The following is a 12,319-nucleotide window of genomic DNA, read 5'->3' as shown; positions in this document are numbered from 1 at the left end:
AAGTACGCGGATGCAGTGGATTGAACCGAATCTTGGATGAATGCTGGGAGAGCTCAGACATGAGGGGGTCTGACCTACATTTCACACGCCAGATACCCCTAAAATCCTCTTCGTCTGAGAGAAAACTGACGACTAAACGATGTCGAATCGTCCAAACAAACCCCTAAAATTTCCCCCTGTGCTATGCTCCAATGTCATGACGATAAAATAAATGGCGACACACAGCAGGATGAGCCCAACAGTACAGCACATCGCGCTATTCTGGTGTCTGATAAGGGGTTTTTGTGCAAGAACTCTTTATCCAACAGTATAAAGTAGAAGGTCTCTACTATTCATTGCATGTAAATGGACACCATTCTGCTCTCATTCACAGAGACGGCTCATTCCCTGGTGGTAAAAATGGCCCGCCTGTGCTGTCCAGTACCAGTATTCAATGGAGCAGGGCACCGCAACCCTCCCCCCTTCCACAAAAAAAAAAAAAAGCCAAAAACCAGCACGGATGGAGTCTGTGACTAAAGTTGTGTTGTGTCTGCATGGAGCCGATCTTTTTCTGAATTCTCTTGCAGATACACTCACACACACACACACACACATCAAACACCGCAATGACCTATTTTCTCTACGCTTCGCCGCCTCGCTGTGAATGAAGTTCACAAAGAACTGCATCGTGCTGCGAATATGACAAGACAGCAGTAATGATGTGAGTCACAATCGCCATTTAAAAAAAAAAAAAAAGAAAAAGAAAGAAACTGAGTCAGTAAATTAGAATCTGCACACAAAGGAGAAGACCTACCTTTTTGACCTGCGCCTCCTTGATTTTCTCCAAGGCGACTCGGATCTTCTCTGCCTTCAGTTTGGCAGCTTGCTCCTCCTGGATGGACACACATGAACATTATAGCATGTTAACAATCACACAATTCACAGCACTATCGTCTTACCCCTCTTTTACTATTCCTCCAGTAGGAATAAGACATCATGCAGCTTCATGAAATACTTATCAGCCTTCTACACCATTTAAAACCACAAGCCTCTGGCGTGACGGCGTATGGTGCCATGCGTGAATTCGACAGTCTTCCTACCTGCCCCCTCCAACAAGACGCCATCACCTCCATTCCGCGGGTTGAGAACCTCCACGTGTGTTACTTGTGAGTGAACGTTCAATCTGACATTGTAATAATGACCGCGGTGCTAAATCTTTGCTGTGGTTGACATTGGTCGCTCAAATATGGCGCTCCATTCGTGGCTTCATATGAAGCTGCAGCGGCTTCCTTTGATGTCGCTCTACAGAAAGAGGGAACAATAGCAGAAGATCCCCCGAAGGGCCAGAGGCTGCAGATGAGTGGAGGATCACGTCAGAAAGCCTCTCCACTCAAAAGCTAGAAATGATCAGTCGTTAAAAAGGCTGAAATAAGAAGGTTTAAAAACAACAAAAAAAAGGGGGGGCAAAACAGCCTGGATTTCTTTTTTTTTTAAAAACGCCAAAAAAGACGATAAAACACATTTTTTTCCACTTGTTGCAAATAACTTATTCCACAGTGACCGTCAGCCGGCGGAAATTCAGCTGCGATTCCTCCAGACACCGGCGGCGAAGCTAGAGGAGATAGCGCAGGTTCACTGACATGCAGACATGTGCGCCTGCGATGAGCACAACTTGACTACAACCCTAACTGAGACAGCAAGGGAGGACGATGCCCCTCCCACCCGCTCTCTTCCAGCTTGTCTTTGCCCCTCTCCATCACGCTCTTCCTCCGAACAGATGTAGCTTGCCCAATCCATGGAGCATAATACCCCCAAAAACAGTAGAAGAATGGGTCAACCAACCAGTGAGACTCATTTACAAAGACCTTTAACCAATCAGGACTTGGGGGGGGCGTGACCGAGACTGGCCTCGGAGCTAACCAACAACGACAAGGATGGAGAGAGGAATTTGGGTGCTGAATATTTGAAGCCTAGTGTGTAAACTGTGTTAAAAGAGAGTGGGTGAGGGGTATTAAACCCTCCTCAACCCTCTTACCTTGAGAACCCCCCCACCCCCCTACTCTTGACCCAGACTACATTTCCACATGACCAGCTCCAACACACATTAACGTATTTAACACTATTTGGCACACACACACGCATACACACACTGCAGCGGCTGGCTTTCAGTCTCTAAAGTGTGAGTGTGTGAGAAATGGCTAGAAAAAGAGGTCACCAGGGTTGTGCAGTCACACTGTAGAGGTTTAGCCCCCATCCGCATCTCGTGTTCCCCTCCATTATTCCCTCTCCGCATGACACCTACACTCTGCTTTTTATTGCATGTGTCCGATTCCTATTCCTATTCCACAGCCCCCCCCAAGCCTGGAAAAAAAAAAATTAAATCTTGGCACCGTCTCGCTTTGATCTCCCTCCCCGCTTGTTCCCAAACACCCCGCACTCACTCTAATTTATAAGTGAGAGACTTTGTGAAATCAAATCTATTATTTTGTTAGGGTGGATTTTTTTTTTTTTTTTTTTTGGCAGTGCGAACCGAAAGCAGCAATTATTACCCAGTGTGCTTTATGGTTAACGTCCATTATATTCCAATAAATGAGGGTGTTTTGGAGATAAAACTGCCGGTCAATGCCAACGACCACAAACACAGATCTTCTCTTGCATGAAAAGCACAAGGCTGTCTTTTGTTTTTAAGAGGGAACCTCTTTGCCGTTGATTTTGCACTTTGGCTGCGCGTTGGCGGTGGGATAAATCGCAATCAACGGTGGCCAACTTTCAACCGCAAGTTAGCAAACCACCGCGACGCTGTTGGTTGCCAAGAGGTTTGGTTCAAGTGTTGAGAAGGCTGACATGAAGAGCTTCAATTTTTACCTGTAACGTAAGCTTTTAAAGTTCTTATAGAGGAAAATGAAAGAATAAATATTAAAACCCAGACGAAAAGCTGAATGAAAGGGCGATGTAGCGGCAAGCAGGACATTTTTTTTTAATTTTTTTTTTTAATCGGTGCATTCCTTACCAATTCCAGATAATTTGACAAGTGTGTGTCAAACTGTCACTCAAATTACATGCAAAGCAGCAGAGAGTAGCGGTGCACTTAACACGAGAGAAGAAGGAGAAGAAGAAGAAGAAGAAGAAGAAGAAGAATTTTAAGAAAAAAAAAGCAGAAAAAAAAAGCTGAGGAAGTCACCTTGGTCAGGAGGTGAGAAGGTTTTCCAGCTATGCTTTTCAGAATGAGCGAGGTTTCTCGGTCCAGATACGAGTGCTTTGGTGAGGAGAAAAAGAAAGAGGGGGGGAGGGAGGAAAAAAAAAAAAAAAGGAGAGCAGAAGAACAGATGATCAGTGCCAGATTATTCTCTGTGGTTTATTAATCGCAGGTGCTGTGATCGTTTCCAATAGAGAGGCATGGAAGCGAGAGATGGGAGCGCTCAGCTGGCGTGGTTGACATTAGCTGCAGCTGTGGGTGAAGAAGCAGTCACTGGTAATGTGGGGATATGTGCATTTTAAAACATACGGTGTCGAGCTGACACACACAGTCACCCATTCACACCACACACAGACAAGAGGAAGCATTCTATTGAGAAAAATAGCCACTCGGACTGCAGTTTCCCCCCCCCCCACATTTTATCGAGACGTCCCATCGAGTCAGAGCTTCTATCGTCTCAGTCTCGGGTGTGCAAGGACGCCCTACAGGATCAACCGTGTAACTTAAAAAACATGCACGCGCACACATGCACTTACAGTGGCCCGGTCCGCTTCACCCTCCCGTGAGGCGAAGTCGAGCTGCCGTCTGGCCGATCGCTGTGTGACATGCTGGGGAAAAACAAATCAGGAGGTGCAGGCAAGGTGCGTGTGGATAGGAACCACAGGTGAAGGAGAAGGTGCAAACACAGATGAAATGCATGCAGAGGGAGGACAGGCCACGTGCAATTCTTCTGAACTGAAATACCATTTAACTCACCTTAATTTGCTCTTTTATGACTCCCTAATAGTCTACTACACTTCCCCCCCCCCCCCTTCCAAATGTTTGATAAAGAGCCAAGCAGTGAGTGAGGAAAGGCATTCAGGAAAAGTTAACGTTGTAATCCAAGTCACACTTGGGAGACTAGCGGGAGATTACAATGTGTTTGTTAGCGCGCTATCCAATCCACCACACGTGGGCCGTATTGTGGATCGACTAACCTACATTTCAGCCGTGCCGTTGTATGAGCATGCAGGATCAGAACCGGATGGAGGTCAATTTTTTCCAAGTTGAAAAGATTCGTTTGGCATTTTATCTACTTTACGTTCTTTTTGATTCGGTGACTCAACTGAAGCGACTGCAAACCTGATTCGCACGCGTTTTTACTTTTAAATACATGTACTCATTCACACGCAGCCTCCCGGATATCCGTGGTGTGTGTTGTTCCATGTGTGTTTCTGCACCAGTCATACCTCAGTGCTGGTCTGGTTCTGTCCTTGTGTGCTCGGGCTGCTCCGACCTTCCCCCTCTCCGCCCGCCATCACTTTATCAATGTCCAGCGAGTCCATGCTGGACGCTGAGGCGCATGCAGAATTCACGCTGGACCGCTGGGATGCAGCTTCCTGCTCACTGACCGCACCCACCGAGCCCGTCCTGCGGTGCTGCCCGCCGCCGGACGACCCAGAGGATGGCCGCCGGAGCGTGGTGGAGGAGTATGAGGAGGAGGAGGAGGAAGAGGAGGAGGAGGTCTGACGGGCTGCTTCATCCATGCTAAGAGAGGCCTTCTCCAGCTGGGAGGTGATATCGTCCAGGGAGATGTTGGAGGCGGCCGGCCGAGCGTTGACGCTGCCACCTCGCACTGTGTTGGCTGGCGACGCTCGAGTACTGCTACTGGTACTTCCTGTTTGAGAAGGAAATTTAGTGTCAAATCCATGTTTCTCAGACAGAATAAAAGAATGAAGTTACCATTTTTTGCTTGGTTAAGACGGCACCACTCAAAAGGCTGTTCCTGCAAACATGATCCTTCTGATTACACTTCATCATCTTTGTCATTTCTGTTTCTTTTCTCTTTGCTTTTACTGAGGCAGACGCACAAATCAGTGCTTTTTTCCACGACTGACACACTGAGAAACTCCAGAGGAGCGCTGGGCTGTAAAAAGCCTTTGTTTTTCCAACCCCGACAATTGGGGACGGTGTCTCTAAATGCTCAGGATATGATGCCACACTTTTATTGACATTTAAATGAAGCACTATTAAAACAACAATGACTCTACCTCCGCTGCTTCCGCCTCCACTGGTGCCGGTGTGCTTGGTGCTGGCACTGCGTCCCCCGGGGGCCCGCTTGCTCTGGCCTCGAGATGTGGAGTTTGGTTTAGAGATGGTGTTAAGCTCCTGTTCGATGGAGCACAAGTCAGCCATCAGGGCGTCCAAGTCTACAGTGTCACCTTGGTTCAACGCCTCTGCAGGGAACAAAGATGGAGGAGAAGTGGCGCAGCTGAATCATTTTGTGTCTTTTTATTAGATCTGCACTGCAAAGACGATATGAATGAGATGAGTTACCGTTGATGTTATACATTGAGAAGCGGTAGGAGAAGTTGGCCATGTTTGTCTCCTGCCTGAGGGGAGGCTTCTGCAGTGCTTTCTGGGGCCTGCCATCATCCAGACTCTACAGAACACACACACACACACACACACACACACACACACGCAAAACATGATATGCATGTCTACAAACACACACCTTTTGGTATTCCAGTCAAAGCACACCAGATAGTCACACAGGCTTGCACAAATACACAATACAGCGGTGGTAGGAGGGGAGTTGCTAGGATACAGTATAGGGAGACAGGAATAGCAGTGTTAAGGTTGCTATGGATACAGCCTCTTCCTTTCTATCTGCTCTTCTACCTGTGTGAGTCAGTAACTGTGTAACCAAGCACCCTCTTAGTGTGTGTGTGTGTGTGTGTGTTAACCTGTGTGAGCTTATCCAGCTCTCCCAGCCAGGCTCCGAACATCTTATCCAGGTCCTGGTCCTCCTTATCACTGTCCTCCTCAGCACCATGGTCCAACTCGTCATCTGATACTTGATCCATCTATATACACACACACAGAAAAAAAATCATGAGATGATTCCACACACACATTTACACAGATCACACACACACACATACAAGGAATGATTTTTATTGAAGAGGGGAAAAAAAAAAATCAGCTCAATTCATGCCAACCTCACTGCCTGTTACCATGACAACCAGTCACGGACCCCTAGCGGGTACTCTATGCCATCTTCTTGATGGAATACCCTGTAGTGTGTGCGGCTCACCACTGACACACCCAACATGTCTACAAGCACCAAAGATAGAGGGAAGGTGGCGGAGGAAGGTGGGCAGGTGACCTTCGTATTGAGGACCACTACACTTGGGGGCTTCCATCACCCACACACCAGCACGCAAACAATGATTTTTGGCATCGCCACAGAGAGAATACCAGTCAAACCACGCCACGAACAGGTGCAACAACATGCCAGTGAGGGAGGGAAGGTCTAGAAAGCAGGTTGCAGTTGGCAGTTGCGTTAAAGGTGATGGCAGAGCTCCCTCTACTGGACAGAAAGAGGAGTGAAACTGCAACATGCAGCTGTGTGTCTGAAATGAAAGGATTTCTATTCACATCGCAGAGCAGCTGAGGGTTAAGAAGCAGGGTTCCATCATGGATCGGTGTCAAAACTGTAAGTCAATAGAAAAACAGACATTCTGGGGATCCATGCAGGACATTCACTGCCTTTCATTAAAAACAATCACTCATCTAATAAGATTGAAGACCTCCACAGCTTCTATTATATGTAACTAAAACCATCAAATATGCCTGGATCTATTGCAACAACTGTGAGGATACTTGCTTGTGTACACAAGGACACTTTACAGGAGACAAAACTGCAGGAAAAACACAGGGAGGCGTATCAGAAACAAATTCAAGAACGGCGTGAGATATCTACCACTGATTTGTGCTGACGTCCATGTCTGTTTTTTTATCATTCCCAGGTCTGCTGTGCAGCCCAAAATGTTTAGACAATCTGATATTATCCACCTTGTGGAATGAGCAAACACCCACACATGACAACATGCACTGAGGAGGAATGTGGTCCAATCTGGTGATTCATGTGTCAAGAGGAAGGGGGGAAAAAAAGCACCTCAGAGCGCGAGAGAAGTCATGCATGGGACGTCTAGTCAGATGCCAGGGGAAGTGCGGAGAAAACACACACTATTCTCTAAAGTTATACAAATGGATTCAAACCCTCATAACATCTGACGAGATTCTTATGGCTTAATTGTGCCGGTGCAGTCCAGTGAATCCCAATACAGCCACAAGGAACGGTTGTGGTGTTTCCTCTCTATTATCCATGATGGGTGATGTCACACACAAGAGGGGACTGTACCAAGTACCAGGACGAAGCCCTCTGATGACCCCTCTGACCCAGCAGCATTTACGTGCACATGAATAGGTTTCTTTTCACTCAAGAGCAATGGGAGAGTCAAAAATTTGCTGTCAGAGGGAAGTAAAAAAGCAATGAAATGCTGCACTTTGGCAGCTTTTTGGCAACAGTATCAGTAACGTGAAGACAACCATATGAATTGGTTCAGATGGGGGGGGGGGGGGGGCACATTCCAAACAGCACACATGTTCTGCTATTTAAATCCACCCCCCCCCCCCTGCAGCCTCAACCTCCCGTCCCATCCCAGTTTGTGTGTCTGAAATGTGCTCAAACACATGAAGAACATGAACTCGTCATCATGTCAAAAACCAAAACAATGGTGTGAAATCCCCCTCATAAACACGCGTGGGAGTCGCAACAGGAAACGTGGAGGATGTGCAGGATTCCTAATTTTCCCTCACGGCCTGTTTCCTAACTCCAGCTGTCCTTTAGGTTTCTGTGCCATCTATTGGGGACAGGAGGGAGGAGTTCCCCCACGCTGCAACCCCGTCCTTTAGCATGACCCAGCGGTTGGTTTACCAGGAAAACACATCAGTTAGCAATAGCTGAAATTACACAGTACGACTGGAAGAGACATCAGCGTGATATATTTGGTGCCCCTTAAATGTGCCTCAACATTTATTTCAGGACAGGGATGACCTCATGGCATGACTTGGAGACAGACAGGAAGAGGAAGTGGCTTTAAAATCAAATGAGCCTGTATTGTGTTTGCTAATAATCTCTTGAGGTGCTTCCACGTGAAAAAAAATAAACAAGCAGGAGCCGTGCTGCCCAGCGGGACATGTTTAACAGCTGTGTTAATAAGCCCCCGGCCGTTAACAGTAGTTAAAGCCCACGTACATTTGCAGGTAAGCACATGCACGAATATACTTTGTGAGTGCAAGAAGAAGAAAAATGAAAATAGAACAGAGAAGAAGACAAAAAAACAGCACTTTGTAAATCGCTCAGCTGAGTTCATTCTAATGGAATCATAGCTTGGATGGCAGATGCTGCTGCAGGTTTAAGTGAATTACCACCTGAGGCCCTGCTTTTAAGCTTATGGAGCATGACCCCAGACAGACACGGGGATAGGAGGAAGCTGTGTGTGTGTGTGTGTTTGAGTGTGTGTGGACTCCAACAGGCATCATAACAAAGCAAACAGCCTTGGCCTTTCCAATCTCCTGATACAAACTGCTTCCTTCTGTCTTTCTGGTCAGAGCGTGACCAGCACTCGTGTCTCCTCTGAGTGTTTGGGCGGCTCAGAGGTCTGAGGAGAAAGGTCAAAGGTCTCCTTCTTTCTCTGCAGCTTTTTAGCTTGGTGGCTGCTTGTAAACACAAACACTTCCTGCCAGAGAGATGTAGCAGTGAAGGGAGACAGGAGATGAAGAGGGTGTTCTGGGAAATCGAGCCGTTCTAAATCTTAAGAGAAAGTGCAGCATCTTCCGGTGCTGAGGAGGATGAAGAGGTGGAGGAGGATATGTCTATCTTTAGACTTCATATCAGAGTGTCAGGAGGATTGGAAACCAGAGCAGCATGTGTAGTTTTCCACAGTTTGTACTTCAAACTGACACAGCTGAGTAGAGACTGAACAGGTCCTCCTCATACCAGCAAACTCTTTACAATAGGTGAAATTTGAAGACATGAACCACTACAAACCCTTGAATTTGAACAGTAAGTCATGAGGGGTAATTAATAACTGGAAGATAGAATACAGGCCAAAAGTGTCAAATTCTTGTCACATGACTGCAAATGAGGCTGTCTGAGGGCTCCAAACAGATGTAACAAGTGGCGAGGAGAGACAGAAGTTCATCAAGAATTCTCTCAGGAGACGAAACACCTCCTCAACGATTGACCCAAACTTAATATTTAGGTTTGCTCTTTTGCTCAGGGCAGTGGACTTTGTGTTTAACAGCCCGTCGAGAACTTCACAAAAGAAGAAGACAGACATAGGTGGCGTTAAAAACCACAGTTACTGCTATTTAAATCAACACAATACAGGGAGCACAAGAGAACAGCTCTCCTCCATTATCGTCATCATTACGCCGGAGCCGTTCAGCAGCAGCACCAGCACCACCTGCCCTCTTCCAGGTTGACATTCAAATGAACTGCGTTGAACATTTGAGTTACAAATGAGGCCTTTCACGTCTCAGCCTCACAGGAAATTAGGAGGGTTGGGATGTGGTATATGACTAACACGATTGTGGACAAATATTCCTTTGATGGCGCCTGAGTGGATTTCCATCACGCACTTTGAAACAGGCTATTTTTGGACCGTCTCGCTGTGTTTTTCTGTGTTTTTCTGTGCACTCAAACTCAGTGCGAACACCTTCCTGAATTTCCCTCTGGGATCAGTAAAGTGTATATATCTATCGACTTGACACTTCTTCTATGAAGATATTCTCAACACACCACATCATCATCATCACATCATCAAAGACAGAGAGCTTTGATGCTAACAGTGGGACGTTCAGAGAAACTCAGTGAACTCTACAGCACTGTGGTGGTGGGCTGCAAACACAGAAGTGGAATTCTTGGGACTGTGGTGGAACACAAAGCTCACACTGACAAGAGCCTGGAGGGTGTAATGCCGACGAACAAGGAAAACATTTAATTTAGAGGCTAGGAATAGCTCCAAGCAGCGGCTCCGTGGATATTAACGGGCCAACCTGGCTACAAGGTTCCCCTAACTCTGATCAAGTCCAGGCAAATGTGTTCGAGAAAGTAGGAAGAGCACGACTGAAAGGTTAATTATTGATATCCTGTTTGATTCTAGAAGTGTGTGACCAATACGTCATCTGATCGGCCCTAAAATACTGGAAATGTGTCACCTCCTCTGGCCGTATGACCTCCATTCCTTCTAGCTTTCTCATGTCAGCCATGCGCTTTTGGCTTGACAGGCTATGTATCACTTTGTACATGTGTCTGACTGTTCTCAGTTCCCGCCTGGCCTGTAAACCCCAGTTGTTGAAAAAAAAAGGAAGAAAAAAAAAAAGAGTTGCGATATCAGAAGTGGCCTCTCTTGTCATATTTGTGGCTGTCATCTGTCAGGAAGGAAAGAATTTATTGTGGCTGCTGAATACTTTGTTTTATTGTTTTTCACACATAAAAACACATAAAACCTCATGTTAAATGCGCACACGTAATGAATATTTTCCGATCTCGTGCTGTCAGCACGGTCTGTTTTTCTTTCACTCCTTTCTGCCCTTCCCTTGTTTACTCCCCTCATGGGCAGGCACCCAGCCAATCAGACACCTTGTTGTTACGTCATGGAGGGAGCGAGACACCAGGAACCAATGTCAACACGACGGAGACAAGTTAAAAGTGGAGACCGTCCAAACGCTGTAGTTTGCTTGCAGACAGCTTTGAAAAAGGGGTGGGGACAGTCTGCAAACATGAGTAGTGGCTGCTGACGTCACACAGGGCGCATGCAGCCTTGAGGCTTGTTACCAGAAGATGACTCCTGCAGAAATCTACCGGCCAACTCCCCTGCTGATGATTTTCACCGAGAGGGATGGTGACTTTCTTGTGCTCCAGTTTCTATTCATTTCTGTGAAGCTCCTCGGGGAGGAGGATTAGTCTGCAAGGGTTTATCTCTGTCCACTTTCAAATAATTAATGTTTATGTCAAATCTATAAATTCAATAACATCTCTCATGTAGTTATTGAGAATAACTGTTTGAGGCTGATATGTAAAATTTGGTTTTCTTTGCTGCGTTGCAGTAGGAATTGTTGGACACAAACAGCTGATCCGCCATATTTCATAATCAATAAATACGCTGACCTCCTCTAAAGCAAAAGTCACAACAAGCTAGTTATGTCACCTTTAATGCAATAACTTATCTGTTTACGTCATCACTCATTACAGCTACAGGAAGAATGGCTTCAAAACTAAAGTAACAGCTGACTCGGTTGTGCAGGAGTTAGTCAGCTAATCAAGATATTAACAACATCAGATTACAACCATAATAATTTCATACAGCAGAAGCGGCAAGGACCAACCATGACAGACTTCACAAAAGAAGAGAGACAGTGCTAAAGCGGTGGGTTGATGGGGGTAGAGAGATGAGATGGGTAAGTGAGGGAGGAGGGATGATGGATAGCTACAATAATGGAGAGAGGGAGCCGGCTATTAGGCTGTGAATAAAGGGGAGGGGACTGATGGCCAAAACAACAGCTCCGGTGTCATTAGTCAAGTGCGACCAACAGCCTGCGAGCAGAGGCGGAACTCAAAACACACACAAACAGGCTCACTCGAGCGCAGCATGACACAGTGAGCCGCTCCGGCTTAAACAGCCAATTATGAAGGAGGGGCAGAGAAAGAGATGGGGGACCTGAGAGAGGGGAAGAAAGATGGGAAGGGATGTCAGAGGCAGACAGATGGAAAGGGAGTCAGGAGGTGGGGGATGGAGAAAGGAAGAGGAAGTGTGAAAATGCACGGTCACACTGGTGTGCGGCAGGTGTGAGCATCCAACAGCTCCTCAAATATCAGAGAGATCCAAACTTCAGTTACAGTTCATCTATTACAACAGCCATTGCCATGGCAACACACATGCGCTTAAAGATGCTGTATCACGAGACTTCAGCCTAGCCCAGCCCCATGTGTCCCATCCTGCTTGTTCATGTAAGCGTTTCTGGATGTCCAATACTTCATGTTCTGGTAATAACATGAAAAACAGGATAAATAATAAAGATGGAGGGGACGAACCAGCCAACAGCAGAGAAGTGTAGCAAGTCTCTCTCTCTCTCTTTCTCTCTCTCCCCCTCCCTCTCTCCCCTTCGATGTGTCAGCTTCCCTGTTTCTCTCAAAGGCAGCTGTCCAATTGTGAAATCAATAGTCTTGTCCCTGCCCTCAAGAGATGTGGTTACATACACACACACACACACACACACACACACACACACACACACACACACACACAC

At 46.5% G+C, this 12,319-nt stretch overlaps 1 protein-coding gene across 5 annotated transcripts in view; it reads right to left on the bottom strand.

Moving 5' to 3' along the window:
- Positions 1-12,319, bottom strand: part of raph1b (Ras association (RalGDS/AF-6) and pleckstrin homology domains 1b) — a 31,876-nt gene that overhangs the window by 7,610 nt on the left and 11,947 nt on the right. Inside the window, exons 1-8 of one of the 5 annotated variants that reach the window (XM_086180201.1) lie at positions 9,650-9,741; positions 5,905-6,024; positions 5,492-5,597; positions 5,206-5,391; positions 4,405-4,832; positions 3,712-3,783; positions 3,161-3,235; positions 794-871 (exon numbers count right to left, since the gene is read on the bottom strand). In XM_086180201.1, coding sequence (XP_086036327.1) covers positions 794-871; positions 3,161-3,235; positions 3,712-3,783; positions 4,405-4,832; positions 5,206-5,391; positions 5,492-5,597; positions 5,905-6,024 — 1,065 coding nt within the window. In that variant the 5' untranslated portion in view covers positions 9,650-9,741. Of the gene's footprint in view, positions 1-793; positions 872-3,160; positions 3,236-3,711; positions 3,784-4,404; positions 4,833-5,205; positions 5,392-5,491; positions 5,598-5,904; positions 6,025-9,649; positions 9,742-12,319 lie in introns of those variants that run through there. The other 4 variants (XM_086180114.1, XM_086180365.1, XM_086180287.1 and 1 more) reach the window with 4 other exon arrangements.

Source organism: Aulostomus chinensis, chromosome 1 (assembly GCF_037954235.1).
Source record: "Aulostomus chinensis isolate RoL2024-O1b breed Wild chromosome 1, RoL_Achi_v1.0, whole genome shotgun sequence".
Classification (NCBI taxonomy): domain Eukaryota; kingdom Metazoa; phylum Chordata; class Actinopteri; order Syngnathiformes; family Aulostomidae; genus Aulostomus; species Aulostomus chinensis.
The sequence above is the reverse complement of the archived record's forward strand: the minus strand, read 5'-3'. Positions and strand labels throughout refer to the sequence as shown.